Source organism: Hyla sarda, chromosome 7, assembly GCF_029499605.1.
Source record: "Hyla sarda isolate aHylSar1 chromosome 7, aHylSar1.hap1, whole genome shotgun sequence".
Classification (NCBI taxonomy): Eukaryota; Metazoa; Chordata; class Amphibia; order Anura; family Hylidae; genus Hyla; species Hyla sarda.
The window spans coordinates 46,098,293-46,117,147 of NC_079195.1; the positions used below are offsets into that span (position 1 = coordinate 46,098,293).

The window sequence follows — 18,855 nt, forward strand, 5'->3', positions numbered from 1 at the left end:
ATGAAGATCCAATAAATCTATATCAACCGGATGGTGAGTGCCATTGTCTTTATACATATTTTTTTAACACTATTGTCTTTTAAAATCTTATTGAATCACACTATGTTTCTATCCGTTTAATCCTAATTTTAAAATAACATTTATTTATTTTTTTAAATGTTCTTAGGAATATTGTACAAAGAAACCTAAAAATAGACTTTTAGAAACCTAAATATAGAATTGACTTGCCTGAGAAACCTGTACTTACCTCTCTTTTCCACCTTATCCTCAGCTATAACGGCTGTAGGTTATTTCTGTGCTCCGCCTCCTGGTGTTGGGGTCGGCACAAGACCTTGGCGGTCAGCCAATCACTGGCTACAGCGCTGTTCCCTTCTCAGCCAGTGATTGGCTGAGCAGCAATGTTTCATGCTGACCCCATCACCAGGAAGTGGACCATAGAGCTTACCTGGAGCTATGACAACTGAGGTTGCTGGGGAGCAAGGGAGGTAAGTACAGGTTGTTTTTTTCTTTTAGCACAGTCTAGACTAATTAAAGAAACCCTTTGCGAACAACCCCTTCAATTAGGTTTTCTCAAGACACAAGTACACACATATACTTGAATGTCCGCCATTCAGTGTGCTCACCTACCACTCCATTGTAATGTCTGATAAGGGACACCGGTTCTTATGATCAAAGGGGACTCCAGCAATCGATCACTTTTCATCAATTCTGTAGATATGTAATAAATGTTAGAAATAGCATGCCCTATAACATCACAGCCCTATAGCAAGGAATTATAAATTCTGCTAATATATAAATGACATAAGGAAATCCTTCACTTTCCCTGTCTGTTTTACTTTATCTTGTTAAACTCTTTGTGCTTTCATCTTGAGGATTCATTAAGGGTGTTCCTTGCCCAACAAGGTATATACAGGGCCAGGACAATACCAGAGAGACTGCAAATGTGTACAAAGCCTCATAGCGCATTTCATTCTCTGAATAAAGAGACATCTTATTGATCTCCCACTCACTCCCACGCTGCTCTGCCGAGTCTCAGCAGGTCAGTGTATGTGGACAGGCGGCGGATTCTATCAGCATTTACTGCTATTACTACACTGCTCAAAAAAATAAAGGGAACACTAAGATAACACATCCTGGATCTGAATGAATAATCTAATTGTATGAAATACTTCCATCTTTACATTTGCTGACAACAAAATCACACAAAAATTATCAAAGGAAATCAAATTTATCAACCCATGGAGGTCTGGATATGGAGTCACGCTCAAAATCAAAGTGGAAAACCACACTACAGGCTGATCCAACTTTATGTAATTTCCTTAAAACAAGTCAAAATGAGGCTCAGTAGTGTGTGTGGCCTCCACGTGTCCGTATGACCTCCCTACAACGACTGGGCATGCTCCAGATGAGGTGGCAGATGGTCTCTTTAGCGATGTCCTCCCAGATCTCGACTAAAGTATCCACCAACTCCTGGACAGTCTGTGGTGCAACGTGGCGTTGGTGGATGGAGCGAGACATGATGTCCCTGATGTGCTCAATTGGATTCAGGTCTGGGGAACGGGCGGGCTAGTCCATAGCATCAATGCCTTCCTCTTGCAGGAACTGCTGACACACTCCAGCCACATGAGGTCTAGCATTGTCTTGCATTAGGAGGAACCAAGGGCCATATGGTCTCACAAGGGGTCTGAGTATCTAATCTCGGTACCTAATGGCAGTCAGGCTACTTCTAGCAAGCACATTGAGGGCTGTGCGGGCCCCAAAGAAATGCCACCCCACACTACTACTGTCCCACCGCCAAACTGGTCATGCAGGAGAATGTTGCAGGCAGCAGAACGTTCTCCATGGTGTCTCCAGACTCTGTTAAGTCTGTCACGTGTGCTCTGTGTGAACCTGCTTTCATCTGTGAAGAGCAGTTGGCACGAGTGGCAAATTTGCCAATCTTGGTGTTCTCTGGCAAATGCTAAACATCCTGCACAGTGTTGGGTTGTAAGCTCAACCCCCACCTGGGGATGTTGGTCCCTCATACCACCCTCATGGAGTCTTTTTCTGACCGTCTGAGTGGACACATGCACATTTGTGACCTGCTGGAGGTCATTTTGCAGGGCCCTGGCAGTGCTCCTCCTGCTTCTCCTTGCACAAAGGCAGAGGTAGCAGTCCTGCTGCTGGGTTGTTGGCCTCCTCCACGTCTCCTGATGTACTGGCCTGTCTCCTGGTAGCGCCTCCATGCTCTGGACACTATGCTGACAGACACAGCAAACCTTCTTGCCACAGCTCGTATTGATGTGCCATCCTGGATGAACTGCACTACCAGCATTCAAAAGTGGCCAAAACATCAGCCAGGAAGCATAGGAACTGAGAAGTGGTCTGTGGTCACCACCTGCAGAACCACTCCTTTATTGGGGGTGTCTTGCTAATTGCCTATAATTTCCACATGTTGTCTGTTCCATTTGCACAACAGCATGTGAAATTGATTGTCAATCAGTGTTGCTTCCTGAGTGGACAGTGTGATTTCACAGAAGTGTCATTGACTTGGAGTTACATTGTGTTGTTTAAGTGTTCCCTTTATTTTTTTGAGCAGTGTACTATCCATTCCAACAGAAAAATCTGAGGACGGAATTAAGACTCTTTAGACTGCTGTACGAGAAGTCCGATTCCTATCCATCCACAGATTTCCCAAGAGGTTGTTATTTCAGATGATGTTGTGATATTTACAGCTTAAAAAATGATAGCAATGTGTGTATGTGATACAGCAAGTCATAGAATGAGAAGAGAAGGTATTGATGCTGCCATATTCATGGTCACATGTGTCATAGCAGTCTGTCTTATTACCCACATACTTTGTGAAGAGATCATTCATTTATATTTTGGTTACATTATGAGTTGCATGAGCTGCTATGACATATTCTACTGTTATTTTAAAGGCTTTGGGCACATTTGGCATGACATAAAATGCTTATGAATGCTGTAAATTAGTGGTTACCTTAAGTTAATAATGTTGCACTAAGTTTGAGTCTGCATTCTTCACCTATATTCAGACCCCATGATATGCAGGTTCTTTCTTATTTTCTCTTCCAGTAATACATGCAGGTTGTGCAGTCTGTGTGTTTAGCGGTCTGTGGGTTCTTTGCTTTTTTTCTCTAAACTTGTACACAGCTTATGGGAGTTTCCTCTGCAAACTGCCTTATTTCTGCTTTCCTCCCTATATACAGCCTTTTTAAGCTGAATTCCATAAATGCTTTCCTAACTCTACACACTCCTGTCTGCTTTGTATGTCTCCCTTCCCTGCTGCCATCTGTAACACTGAGAGATAGAAGGGGGAATGCAAGCCATCAAAATAGCAGTTTTTTAAGGAGTATTTAGAAGGTTGCTTAATTTTCCATTGAGGAAACTAGCGCATGTAGTAGAATATTTATCATTGGTACCCGTGGGGTGAGTTGTCTAGTATGACGTTTCTGTGTCAAGGCCAGTACTTAAAGGGGTTGTCTTATCATGACAAAGACTTTTTAACTTCTTTAGGGACACACACTGTAAATGTAATGGGGGTTAAATTGAAGGCAACTGATGGTACACATTCAGACACATCTGGCCATCTGCAGAGGAGACTCTTGACTGCTGCAAGGGTATTGTAGTATTAAATGTCAGCCTTTCAGATGAATGTGGTACTGTATAAGTAATGGACTGAATGGTACCTTCAGAGTAAAAAGCAGTACTTTGTTGGTGTTGGTTGGCTCTGGCTAAAAGAAAGAGGTCACCAGCAGGGTAACCACCTCCATGTTGTTGATATGCCCTCATAGGACATATAATTAGGGGTTTTCCAAAGGACCCCTTTAACAAAATGCAAAGTTTCCCTAAAGACTTTGTAACAGACGTAAAAGTAAGTACAATTAGAAAGTTTCCTTTTATAATAAAAAAAAAAATCTGCTTTGGAGAATAATAATGACACATAATTTGAAGATGTGAGCCTGCTCATGGGAACGTCTGAGTTTTGCCAGGTATATGGACAGATGTAGCAGTGCTGTTTGTGTTATTTGGCCATTTATCGATTTTATATTGGACTTCAAATAAACCTGCTGGATCATATATTTAACTCACTGATTCAGTCACAGGTCACAGAAGAAGCCAATAACAAATTTAGTACTGCTGTATATGGGTGCCCATATATGTTTGGTTGAGCATGTGCAATAGCAGCATACAGTGACTCTTTGCTTCATCTATATAATTGTTGTGAGTCCCCAGTAAACCGCGGTAAAGCAGATTACTGAGGGTTCATAGCCAATACAGATGACACACAGGATGCATGCAGTTACGGTTTGTGTACATTTGTGTACATTGTGTACATCAATGAGTAAAGAATAGGTGTTTTATCAGAAGAAAACCAAAGTGCAATGTTGTTTAGCCGGAGGTTGCTCAAGAGGCTCTTCCTTCAGGAAGTAAAATAAAAAGCTCAAATGCTTAATAAGTTTGTGATGGAAATGAACGGCTTTCTTGTAAAAGCGAATGGGGATTGTGGATTTATTGTGAGGCATTAGTTCTTTCCCATGCAGGTGAGTAGAAAGCCCGAGCTTAATAATTATTGGTGCAGAGAGCATTTAAGTAACTAGAACAGGACTCATTAAGATTTAATTGAACAGAGACCTTAATGGGCCGAGACAGCTAAGCGTAGAGACTACACTGCTCTGCCAGTCCCCAGCCAATGTGATCTTCTTACAGACAGCAACAATGGTCTGGGGCTGTCTGTGAATGCTAACATTAGTGGATCCGTAATGTTTTTTTAAGAAGGTAAGGCACACAGTAACACAGATCCCTTGGATATCCTGCAGCCACTGAATTTAGCCAGAGGAGCCTCAGATGTCAGATTGTGTTGTTTGTTTTGTTACTTATAGTGGGTTACCTGGTTTAGAAAACTCCTTTTCAAACAGCCTATTAAGGCACGTGGAAGGGGAGAGCGGCTACAAATGCTGGGGAACCCGGCTCAGACATTACATAGACTGATCGTTTATTTATTTCAATGTGTAATGCTTAATATCAACTGTAGAGGCGCTGCAGCGGAAATTTTGGTTTACAAAGCTGATAACTGGGGGTTTCAGCAGCAAGACACTCCATGGTATGCTTATTTCTGGAAGACTCCTTTAACAAAAAGACTAAGCAAAGTGACCAATCTCTTCAGATGGACTTTCGGATCAGTGCGGATTGTTCAATTGGCTGTTTCCATATCTCCTATGGTCTTTGAAGGGATTTGTCCATTTGTAGCTATAATAAGAAGCCCTTGACAATATATCACAAAGTGTCCCCCTGCTGTGGTTCTAAGCAGTAAAGCTAGGTTCACATTACACAATTCTGCTTAGCAATTACAGTCAGAAATTTCAGTGCAGCCTACACAATTTCAGTGACAAAAATTCAGCCCTAAAAGAATTATCACAGTCATGTTATGCAGAATCCACGCAGCAGACATTGCCATATACTGTATGGGGATGTCAGCACAGTCCTAGCACCATGGGATTCAGCCACCACTGGCCGGTCTCAGATTCTCTGACTGGAATTTTTCTGTCTGGAGATTCTGCAGTGTGAATCCAGCCTTAGAGCTCATTCATGGATATGTCAACAAAATTTCAATATGGGAAGCCAATGTATCCACACACAGGGACAGGCATGAACCCCATTGATTTTAGTGGCCTACGTCTGGGCCATTTTCTTAGCGTATTCATGTTTTGTCTCTGATGCAACGCCTGGTGGGCCTCACTTTTGAAGGAGATCTTATCCCCTATCAGCAATCACCTGTACGGGGGACCTTTCTCTGTCACGGCCAAACCATGCAGGAGGCATTTTGGCCACAGAATGATGCCGGTGGCAAACGCTCCCCCTTCATGCATCTCTATGGGAGAGGCGGCGATGCAACGTGCATGCATCCCTGCCTCTCCCATAGAACTATATGGAGGGGATGTGACGAAATGTGCATTAGCCACGCAGAGACAGGGCAATGCCCGTTCCCCGTACAGGAGATCGCAGGGGGTCCCAGCGGTCAGACCCCCTGCAATCAGACACTTATCCCCTATCCTGCGGATATGGGATAGGTGTGTAAGGGTGCATGCACACCACGTTTTCACTATACGGGTGCCGGATCCGGCTGGGGGAGGGGAAAACCTTGCGCTCCCATACCCCAGCCAGACCGGCACTGAAATGCATTGACTTTAATGAGCCGACCAGAGTCACCGTTTTACTCCAGTCGGCTCATTTTTTAACTGTATCTGGTTTTCTGACCGAACCTCAAAACGTAGTATACTATGTTTTGAGGTCCGATCAGAAAACCCGGATACGAGTTAAGAATGAGCGGAGCGGTGTAAAACGGTGACGCTGGTCGGCTCATTAAAGTCAATGGATTGCAGCGACGGTCCGGCTGGGGTACGGGAGCTCACGGTTTTCCCCTCCCCGGCCAGATTTGGCACCTGTATAGTGAAAACGTGGTGTGCATGCACCCTAACACTGCAGTACTCCTTTAAGTCCGAGACTAAACACATAATTGAAAAATGAGTCGAACATAGTCACTAGATTACATTGTTTGGGCTATTGAAATAAATAGCACCTTTGCACGGCTATGTGTGCATCCCAATTTGAAATGTTTCCATGTATCTGTCCCACAGAGGGCACAAGCTTGATGTGAACGAGCAGTAAGCTATATTCTTCCAGTAAAGTTAAGTTCCCTGCAGTACCCCTACAGGAGAAATTAAGCATTGCTCAGTGCCTATTCAAATGAATAGTTTATCTTTGTAATATAAGGCAGGTCCTCCAGAGCAAAGGGCACTCTTTGTAATTACTTAGCCTTAGAGATCCAGATCCTAAACTGAGGACCTATTTTTTATAATTTAACCCCTTAAGGACACAGCCAATTTTATTTTTGCATTTTAGTTTTTTCCTCCTTGTCTTGTAAAAAATCATAACTCTTTTAGATTTCTATCCACAGACCCATATGAGGGTGTTGTTTTTTTTTTTTTTTTTTGTGCTGGTTATCACCCATAAAAATTTATGGCGCAACCAAAAAAAATATTTGTGTGTGGAAATTGAAAAGAAAACCACACTTTTGCACAATTTTCTCATTGTTTGCACCATGATCTGTAATTGTTATCGGTTTCCACTTTTGCGTATATGTAACCTTTTAATTGCTTTTTATAAAAAAAAAAAATTGGGAATGCAATGTGACTAGAAAAGCAGCATTTTTGGACTTTTTTTTTAAAAAAAATTTAACGTTACTGGATCATTAACGTTATATTTTGATAGTTCAGACTTATTTTTTTTTTTTTTTTTTAACTCCTTCTCAATTTATTATATTTTATTATTGTTATTTACAGGATACAATTATCGCACATATACATAAATAAGACCCAAAACAACAAAACCTCTACTTAACAACATCCTACAATCTCTCCCTCTCTCTCACCCCTCTCACCTAATTATCCTTCCGCCTCCCTTTTCCACTCACACCCGGAGTTCACCCCTGGTATTTAGGGAGGTTCACACCAACTTATTTAATTGGGTTTCAAAAATTTCCCAGATCTCCTGCCATTTATCTTTTGACTTCTCCTTTACAATCCTATTTAGTCTTAATTTCTCCATAATACATATTTGTTTCAATATTCTAACAATGGAAATTATATTTGGAAGAGTTTGGCTATTCCAACAACTGGCTATCGCCTCTCTTGTTGTAACCAGTACATGGAAGGCTATCACTGAATATTTCAGTTGAAGGTGATTCAAACCCATTGATAATAACGCCATTCCTATCCCACCTCTACCCCCCTTATTATTAAAGAAATACTCATTGTATCTTGACTTTACTTCAATTCTCCAATCAAAAGAGGAGACACAATGTCACAGCTGCAAATACTTAAAAAAGTCTTTTGGAGGGATTTCAAATTTTTTAGTGATATGTTCAAATGGCAGCAGTCCTGTATCCCTCACAATATCTCCTAATGTTAAAATACCCTTCTTCATCCAGGCAGCAAAATCTGTTGTTGGTATAAGGAACTGGACTACCGCCAGTGGAACATTCTTTGACGCATGTGGTGACACAAAATATCTTTGTAAATTTATTTTTTTAATTATTTTTGGGGGTAAAATGGGGAAAAAGGGGCCATTTTAAACTTTTTTTATTAAATTTTTTTAACCCTTTTTATATCCCCATTGGGGACTATTTATAGTAATCATTAGTTTGCAAATACTGTCCAGTGCTATGCATAGGCTGATCAGTATTATCGGCGATGTTCTTCTCTGGTCTGCTTGATGTCCCCGGGATGACGGCCGGGCGGTTAAATGGATGATCGGACTATACTATCATTCATTTAAACACCCACATTGCCGCAAATGCCTTGATCTGTATTGATCATGCCACCTGAGGGGTTAATGGCAGATATCAGCGCAATTGCTGCCGGTACCTGCCGTGCATGATGCGTTAAGTACCAGGTCACTAGGACATTTACGTCCTGTGTCCTCAAGGGGTTAAAATATCTAAAATATAAATAATAGTCTTATAAACTTGACAAGCTCTTTGGTGGAACCCCAGCTATAAGACATTTTAAGGTATATCCTGTTCATAGAGCTCAGATGTCTATGGTGGGGACAACCTTTGAGTTTAGTTCATACACTAAAATTCCAGTATTATACCCTGCCCTGTAAATGCTGCATCATAACATTTTGCGGAGTATCTGGACCAGTGTTTCCCCACCAGTGGGCCTCTAGCTGTTGCAAAACTGCAACTCCCAGCATGCTGCAGTTTGACCTATGAGCAAGGACAGCCGGGGACACCTTGTGAACTATCTTCTCCCAATTCAGAATCGGACTAGATCCTAGTTGACCCTTGGATGCCCAGAACTGTCCATTGTCCATAGGTATTTTTCTTCCAAACTATAGTTTCAGCCAATATGGGCCCAGATTTATCATAGCAGCCAATCACAGTTCAGCTTTCACTTTACCAGAGCTTGTTAGCTGAATTGTGATTGGTTGCTGTGGAAAAGCCACTCCACTTTCTCAGTTTGATAAATCTGGACCATTGTGTTTTTTCTTCATCTTTAGAGGTTATCTAGGGAATCTCTTTATTTATTGATTTGACCATTGGCTTTAAAGTAAAACACAGAAATGTCAGACATGACTTCTGCCTTGTTTTCAGCCATAACACAGAAAACCTTTGTGACCTTAGAGTCGAGCTAGTGTTACTGTTGACACATTTATTGATATCTTTGTGTTTTCCTTTCTTTTGTATATCACGTTGTCCCGATGTTGCAAAATCTAATACATAAACGGTACTTAAAAAATAATTTTTCTTATCCAGAACAGATTTCATGTAAGGTTTTTTTATTTTTGTCTACCATATACTATGCATGGTGCCTATTTTTTATTTTATTTATTTATTATTATTTTTTTATACGACCGCTCCAATGGAAGACCGCTTTTCAATGCAATTTTTAGTGGTCTTTTCAAAGAGGTTTCACTGTACTTTTGTAGTTCCCCTCAAAAAAAATTTTTTTTTGAAGTGAATATGTATTGCATAAGATTTGCATTATTGTGTACAGAGCTACCCTCCAATATCTGTATTATGGGGGCAGCCATCATGCCTGCATAATCTTTAACGCAGCTTTTAATTATATGCTTTACGGCAGGACCCATAGACATAGATGATAATGAACAGTACCATCCAGATGAATTGTGGCCTTTTCAGAGGTCAGTCTACATGGAGGGGGAGGCTGTTCTCTGAGCAAAAGCTATTGTGTATCTATATACTGGTCACCTTTTACTGGGAAATTATCTGTATAGAAGAGCTTAGTTTTACCCCTAGTGGCCAGAATGGAAATTGCAAGATTTCAGGATTATTATAAAATAATGAATAATAAAAAATTTTTTTTTTAAACTCAACATGTGTATGTATGTTCCAGCATCACGTCCAAACAGCAAAAGATATTAACATGAAACTTGGCACACATGTTACTTATTTGTCAACAACAAACATAGAATAGGTGATTTAACCCTTACTCACCCCCATTTTCCAGGGTCAGGGTTTTTGTTTAAAGTCCCATACAAGTCTATGGGAAATATGTTACTGCATAACTTCCAAACGGCTGGAGATATTTTGATAATACATGGTCACATGTTACTTATATGTCCACTTAAAATATAGGCTAGTTAATTTAACCCTTAACTACCTCCATTTGTGAGAGTCTGTGTTTATGTTTAAAGTCCCATGCAAATCTATGTGAAATGTATATACCCACATAAATTCCATCCAGCCGGAGATATTTCAATAATACCTGCTACATACTACTTATATGTCAGATAAAAAGATATGATAGTTAAATTAACCCTTACCTATAACCTTATATAAAAGATGGGTTTTTGTTTCAAGTCCCTTGCAAGTATAAGGGACTTCCAGTACCCTACTCCACAAGCTCCGCTCCCCTGGTGAATGTGTCAATCCGGCTTGCAAGCTACTCCCCATCTCACCAAGACACTCCCACTTAGTTTACACTGTATAAGAATTAGACCAGTGTTTTCTAACCAGGGTGCCTCCAGCTGTTACAAAACTATAACGCCCCCAGCATGTCCAGACAACCGAAGGCTGTCCAGACATGCTGGAAATTGTAGTTTTGCAACAGCTAGAGATTCCTTGGTTGGGATACACTGAATTAGACACCACGAGTAGGGTTTACTTCTCATGAAACTTGTCCTAGAAAATGTTTAAGACAATCTGCGCACCATAAGGAACAGAGACTGACTTATACGTTGACAATATATGTTTATATGTGTATATATCAAAATATATACATATATATATATATATATATATATATATATATATGTGTGTGTGTGTGTGCTACAATTCTGGGAACGACACATTTATGATAGTTTTATGTGTTAATTCAGGTTTGCTCATCTCTAGGGTCTCAGCCTTAAAATAGCAAAAGGTCAGATCTCTTCATCACACTGTGTACTTGCTTTTTTTTCACCTTTAACATTTATCTAAAGTGATGAAAATATCTAGGTTTCAGTTAATTTTTGCTCCGAAAAGGTCAAATTTATGATCGTCTTTAAAGTATTAAATTAATCAGGCACACAGTTCTACTGAAAGGTTGTAAACGATAATAGATAATATGTAATTATAGGGAGAGATAATGATAGTAATTTTAATTAAACCTAGATCCTGTTTTCTCTTCTTTAATTATGTTAATTTTCTGGAAACTAAAAAGCGAGAGAAAAAAAAAAAAAGAAAGAATCCCAAGAGAATAAGACATTCATGTCAGCAACCTGTAAAAAGAAAGAAAGCAAAAACGCCTATATCCTACATGTCTGCTTAGTATGATGTTCATGGGGTAAATTCCAGCAATGTGAATGGACCATAGAAACTGACTTTTTTACCAGAATTCCCCTCTGTAGATCTTGAGATGCTAGGTCAAAGGAAGGTGCACACATTTTGACTTGGTTTTGCTGTTGGAATCTGGTTTGTGCATGCAGAATAAACCCTCTCTCTACCTTCATTTATCACACTCTTCTTACCAATCTAGGACACATTGCTAAACTGATAGAACCAAACCACAAAAACTTTTGAGCTACAGTTTCATGAATTTTCACCTGGGGCAATATCTACTCTTTTCTGACCTTGTGGTACAGTGTTCTCACACTGGTGGGGCTTTGCCTTCTTTCTGGTGACTCAAAGGAGACATTGACCTCTTCCCAGTGACCCCAAGGGGGCAGGGTCCTCTTCCAAGTGGCCTGCAGGGGGGAGGCTTCTCTTCCTGCTCGCCCGAAGGGGGCAGGGTCCTCTTCCAGCTGACCCGTACTGGTCCTTGGTCCTCTTTCCACTGACCCAGAGGGGTGCAGGTTCCTCTTCTTGCTAAAACGGAGGGTGCAGGCTCCTACAGATGGCTGGGATCTCTTCCACAAGGTCCTCCTTCTGCTGACTTGAAGTGGGTAGTTTCCTCTTGCCGCTGACCCAAAGTGGGCAGGGTCCTCTTCTTGATAAACCGATAGGGAAATTATTTATTTGCTGCTGACTTGACGGGGAAGTGTCCCCTTCCGGGTATCTGAAGAGGGCAGCATACTCTTGCTGTTGACTTGGTGGAGCAGTGGTCTCTGTTTGTTAGCCCTCAGCAGTGTCTTCTCTCTGTTGACCCACTGATTAGGTAGTCCTCTTCTGGGCATAATCATTCTACTCCTTTAGATCGACATATTTTGTTATATTGTCTGGTAGCACTATTATACACCAAATGTAATAGAAATCAGCACAAAAATACTTTGTATAAATCAGGGGTGATCTTATAAAGAGCGAATTCACTGTATATGATGTAATGTAATTTTGATTACTTGACATATATAGAGGAGTATAGAAGTTACTTCTTGGGTTGGGGAACCTTCAAAATAGGCCAAAATAAAATGTTAACACAAAGAATAACTCATAGTTCCCCGCCCAATTTTGAGCTTCTGGTCTTAAAAAATTGTTACAATATACTACAGGTTCATCCTTCAAAACAATCGCTAAATGCTGGAATAAGGAAATGGTTTTTTTTTATTATTATTGTTTTTTTTTTGTTTCTTTTTCCAGCTATTAATGTCAATATTTTATTCCTGATGTTCTGTTTTTTTCAGTTTGAGAATGAAATCATCACCAAGTTAGACCACGAAGTAGAAGGAGGGAGAGGAGATGAGCAGTACAAAGTGTTGTTTGAGAAGATGTAAGTGTTAATTAACTGCTAAAACTTTATATCCAAGTATAGGCACAGTAACAAGAAAGTTGCGAACATTACAGGTCACGTATAATTAAAACTTGATAATGAAGCTCTTGGCTTAAAATAACGCTATGTCAGCACTGGGTGGTAACAAGTCTATATCTTGCAGACTCTTGGAGCACTGCAGGAAACATAAATATCTGGCCAAGACTGGAGAGACCTTTGTTACGTTGGTTGTCCGACTGATGGAGAGACTCCTGGACTACAGGACTATTATGCACGATGAGAACAAGGAGAACCGAATGAGCTGCACCGTCAATGTTTTGGTCAGTGGCTAAAATATAAATGTGGATCAATTCTGCACAAAGTTGGGTTGAGGCGGGAAATGTTGAAGGTTCAGTGAAGTTTCCTTCTCAATGCAAAGTGTTCATCTGGTTTAGAATACCTATTGTCAGCTTTCCTATTGAGAAATTATAAGCAGGACCCATTTCATGACCATCTTCTAGTAGCCAAGTAAAGAGTGGCTACAAAAAGCATTATTTGATCTATAAGAGCCAGCATAACTGCAATAGATGGACCATCCATTGTTTTCAGTATGCCCATTTCTAGATTATATGTATGAAAAGATTTCAGATTCTTCCGAAAGAATAAACAAATTAATTCTTTGTGTGTCAATGGTGACATCACAAGTCTGCCTTGTCCTAGTACTGATCAATTTCAGTGGCACCCGCTGCACATGGAATATTTCTAGACTGCTAACATAGTGATTTATGTGACTATATGAGTAAGTCGATAAACCTTCATGTACCTGGCTCTAAAAGACATAATAAACTGCTCAGACCCATTGCTAGAATGAGAAGGCCGAGAGGTGCGCTGCCACGTGTTTCTCTCCCCCTGTGTCTATGGGTGCGAGACTGTCACATGGGCTTACTTGATGCAGCCTTTTCTGTCATGTGACACAGAATCGGGAGTGAACATGCTAAGTGCACACTTCTCCCAATTGGTCGTTTTGAACACCACGACCAAACAACATTTTTGACATTTATATAAAGCTAGAAATGTAGTTGAGACTGTTGAAGGTGCTGGCCTGTGAAGGTTGCCATACACCTTAGATTAAGGTGGGCTGATAACAACCACCACTTATGTGTGTATGGTGATCTCTCCAATTCCCCTCCCCAATGTTTCTTCCCTGGCAGCAGATTTTAGAAGAGAGAATGATTGGATAGTTGGAATGCCATATGTGCCCAATCCTTTCGTTCTCAGGAGACATAAGCTGCCATCAGCTGTGTCTTACGTCCCATTATGAACACATGCATTGAGCAAATGTAAGGTGGCAGTCAGAAGAAAGAGCTTCGACTTACATCTATCTGAAGTGCATGGCCAGTCTTACTACCAGACGTTTGTTATATAACCTGCTATCCTGTCTTGTAGTCTTCTCAGTGGTGATATTAGATAAATTGCTGAATTGGCAATAGTTGCCCTAATAATTGCTCTTGTACTCTGTATCCCCTTATGTCAAAGGCTCTTGTGTTTCTCCTGTAGTTTCATCTCCTTTGTAAGTCACATCTAAATTTTAGAGGTCAGAGGGAGAAATCTAGAATTCTCAGTGTATAAGGATCCTCTCCAGTCCTCCAGTTACAGTAAAGCACGATAAACCCCCCAGGCTAAGTGCAGTGACTCATAGTTTTCTGAATTTACATCCTAACTGACCATGAATATTTATGCACTGTTTTTTTTTAACTGCATTTCTGTGACAGGTTGCAAAAAAGATGCGTCATTTGTTTTTTGTCTCCACAGAATTTCTACAAAGAGATTGAGAGAGAAGAAATGTATATTAGGTTTGTACTGCTTTACATAATAACTGGATACTTGATTAGTACAGAGGGAAAGTGAAAAAGCATAGTGCTGAGAAGGTCTTCTCATCCGGGACCTGATGATCCGAAATTGGTATACAGCTGTAGTTTGAATGGAGGGTGCCAGGAATCGTCATGGAGGGTCTGGTTGGGGGGGTATTGGTTCTTATTGAAGAGATCCCGGAAATGCTCAGTGGGGAAAAAGTATGAGAAGTCGTTTTTTTTTTTTTTTTTTTGTTCTGGAAGATAAGACGCCGATCCGTAATAGGCTGTTTCAGGGTTTTTGCCCTGCAGTGTTGACTGTAGTGATGCTTTAGATGAACTTCTTCACTACACCACTCAAAACTTTTCAGATGGCACGAAGTAATGTAAGAACTCGACCATCTAAATTCTTTCTGGTTCGTCCATATTATGCTTGAGAATAAGCATTTAAATTGTTCCTGTCATTTAACAAAACATTTGTCTTGTCTTATCGGTCAGGGTCCCTGTGTTCAGACTCCCACTGATCATAAAAAGGAGGAGGGAAGAAGCTTATGGCTGTGCGCTTCACTTTCCAGCTCTCGGCACTCCCTTTCCAGTTGCATTAGATGGACTCCATAGACTTATAATTATGCCTGTCTAGTATAACTGGGTGAAGATTTCAGTGAGCCGGGGAGTGCGGCACACAGCCACACACTTCTCCCAGCTCATTCTATCGATTTAACAATTGATGGCGGACTGAAAACCCAGAACCCAAATTATTAAAACTTTTGACATCTCTCTGACATATTAAAAGTCTTGTTAAATGACAAGGACACTATAAAAGGAAAGTATGACTTTTATAGATTTTCGATAAAGTTGCACAGGGCTCACTTGTCTTTTCAAGTAGAACCAAGCAGTGGTGAGCGAAAACAAATGGGCGCAGTGCTCATCTGAATGATTCTTCCTGTTTGTTCTAGTGATCAGTGGGGCACCTGGACGCCACTGATAAAACCTTCGGGCATGTTGCTGTGAAATGTCAGATGTTTTTAAAATTGATAGTTACCATTTAACACTGGATACACAAGGTTTTTACTGCTGGTCCACCTTGCTTGGTACTTAATATTGGGGCATGTTGGTGATCTGAATTGTGCCATGTTGTCAACAATTTACTATATATTGAATTTCCATATTTTTGGCTGCATCCACAGATGCATACATTTGCCTGGTCGAAGGACCTGATTGTCAAGTTCTACATGAGGGAAATTCCAGATCCATACAATTTCTGAAAATTTAGCACAATTGCATTTTTTGTGTGCAATTTTCAGTAGAACATCTTTCAAAGTTGTCTACTGTTTTGTGCACCGTACACCACGTTTTGCAGTGGAGCTGTATTTATTATTTGCACAAATTAAATTTAGAAGTGTTTTTTTTTTTTTTTTTTTTTTTTTTTTTGCACAAACCTACACCACCTAATAGGACACGTACAAATGTGTCAGATGCCAGAGCACAAAGTTTAAAGGGGTACTCTGGTGGAAAACTTTTTTTTTTTTTTATATGAACTGGTGCCAGAAAGTTAAACAGATTTGTAAATTACTTCTATAAAAAAAAAATCTTATTCAGTACTTTTTAGCAGCTGTATGCTACAGAGGAAAATCTTTATTTTTTTAATTTCTTTTTGTGCTGTCCACAGTGCTCTCTGCTGACACCAAATGCCCTTATCAGGAACCGTCCAGAGCAGGAGAAAATCCCCATAGCAAACCTATGCTACTCTGGACAGTTCCTGACACGGACAGAGGTGTCAGCAGAGAGCACTGTGGACAACACAAAAAGGAAATTCAAAAAGTAAAGAATTTCCTCTGTAGCATAAAGCTGCTAAAAAGTACTAAAAGGATTAAGATTTTTTAGTAGTAAAAGTAATTTACAAGTCTGTTTAACTTTCTGGCACCAATTCATAAAAAATAAAAAAAAGTTTTCCACCGGAGTACCCCTTTAAAGCAATCTCTACAGCTCACTGGTTTCTATAATTATGCAGAATTTATCAAGTCTTGGCACCATTTTGGTCAATTTTGAGAGACACCGAGCAAACGGGTAAAATCTTTTCTACCTTACACTAACGTTGATAAATGTCACTCGTTAACCTTACAATTTGGAGTTAACAACTGGCCTGAAATCTGCTAGTCTTATCTCACATAGTTCTGTGGATGTTTGAATATTGTGGAATAAGCTGTAAAGATTTAGCAAAAAGCCTCCGATTAAAGAAAGCAAAAGTAATACATTTTATAAACGTTTCAGCCCCAAATATTACCCCCTTTACAGTCCTTAAATATACAGTATTATATTAACAATTCTTTTACGTCTACATAAGGGAAGCCAGCATTGCGTGGTTCTGCTTTCATGTTATTTTGTGTAAAAGGAGTTGGTCTCTTCATATGGTATAAAAATCCTTTGCCTTTTAGGTATTTGTACAAGTTGTGTGACCTGCACAAGGAATGTGATAACTACACTGAGGCTGCGTACACGCTGCTCCTGCATGCCAAACTTCTAAAGGTACAGAACATCAATCTCTACACATTAGTAATCATGGCACCGCACCTCTGTTTGATATTCTCTCCCCTTTTCTTGTTGTGTTTTTGTAGCTGAAAAGGATCAGTCATGGCCTATAGCAGGACTCTGATCCATATTTAGGCTTTTAGAATAAGACTTCCTTATACATATAGTTTATTATGATGTTAGTAGCTCCTTGTAGCTTCAGCTTGTGCTAGTGTTCTCTTTTTCAAAAGTATCACTATGTATTGGTCAGAACTTAAAACTAGTTAATGAAGAAGTCCAGTTCGGTGGTAAGAAATGTATCCTCTATCCGCAGGATATGGGATAAATGTCTGATCGTGGGGGGGGGGGGGGGGGGGGGACCAACCGCTGAGACCCACCGTGATCTCCTCTACATGGCCCCGGCTAAACTGCTGTGTGTGACGTTTCGCACGCAGCAGGTCAGCTGATTCAAACACCCTGCTCCATTCAACTCTATTGGAAAAGCAGAGACACAGCATTCCTGTGTCTCCGTCTCTCCCTTAGCGATGAATGGAGATGGCGTGTTTCCACCAGCTGACGTGCTGGGTATGAAACACGCTGCAGCAGAGCCAGGGTGCCATATGGGAGATCACAGGGGTCCCAACTTTCAGACCCCCCCCCCCCCAATCACGCATTACCACTGGACTTCTTTTTAACTAATAAAACAAAAAACAGGTTCTAATAAGTGTAAGTCCATTAAACCAGAGCAATTTCTTAAGAAGAGTGACTTGTCATTCAATTTCCCTACAGTCCTAGCCGTGCAATAATACAAGAGTAGATGCTACATGACAAGTTAGATTTCATTCATCCAAGTGTTTTAAAACCTTCTTTATGTGGTTTTAGAGGGTTAATTTTCTTCAGAGAAGATCTTATTCCCTGCACCAAGTGTCCCGTATGTTTTCTATGTTGAGGCGCCTTCCTCCATTATTTGTGTGCAGCAGTTATTATGTGGCTATTAGGACTTGTCCCACAGCTCACACATCTGATCACAGAGATGAATTACAGCGGATGCATCTAAATAAAACCGTGTTCCCACTCAATGATCATATTGATGAACGTGTATAAATCTGCCCGGATTATTTTCCAAGAAACTGCAGTAGAAATGGACCTTGCCTGTACAATTTATAGCCAACTACTCTGTGAATAACACTCTTAGAAATATTCATAAAAATGTTAAGTCTCATGAGACATTTTATAACTAAGTAGCAGAACTTTATGAGTGAACTCAATTTCTGAAGCCGTTCTGAACAAAATGTTCTTTATGGGAACAGCGGTGACAATTCTGTAAATCGGGAAGTGGAGCAGTTTAACGCCTCTGCAGGCATTGGAGAAAGGGGTTCTTAAATAAAGTAATAGTGCCTATATATATAAAAAATAAAAAAACAGCTGTGGTTATTTATTTTGTTCAGCATTTTTTATATTCTGTTTTATTTTTTTTTATATTTCTTAAAGGGGTTATCCAGGAAAAAACTTTTTTTTATATATCAACTGGCTCCAGAAAGTTAAACAGATTTGTAAATTACTTCTATTAAAAAATCTTAATCCTTTCAGTACTTATGAGCTTCTGAAGTTTAGGTTGTTCTTTTCTGTCTAAGTAATCTCTGATGACACGTGTCTCGGGAACCGCCCAGTTTAGAAGAAGTTTTCTATGGGAATTTGCTTCTAAACTGGGCGGTTCCCGAGACACATGTCATCAGAGATTACTTAGACAGAAAAGAACAACCTTAACTTCAGAAGCTCATAAGTACTGAAAGGATTAAGATTTTTTT

General features: G+C 40.1%; 1 protein-coding gene across 1 annotated transcript in view; it reads left to right on the forward strand.

Moving 5' to 3' along the window:
- DOCK1 (dedicator of cytokinesis 1) overlaps positions 1 to 18,855 on the forward strand; it is a 439,672-nt gene that overhangs the window by 348,024 nt on the left and 72,793 nt on the right. Inside the window, exons 34-37 of the mRNA XM_056528878.1 lie at positions 12,625 to 12,710; positions 12,874 to 13,030; positions 14,502 to 14,542; positions 16,975 to 17,065. Coding sequence (XP_056384853.1) covers positions 12,625 to 12,710; positions 12,874 to 13,030; positions 14,502 to 14,542; positions 16,975 to 17,065 — 375 coding nt within the window. The remainder of the gene's footprint in view (positions 1 to 12,624; positions 12,711 to 12,873; positions 13,031 to 14,501; positions 14,543 to 16,974; positions 17,066 to 18,855) is intronic.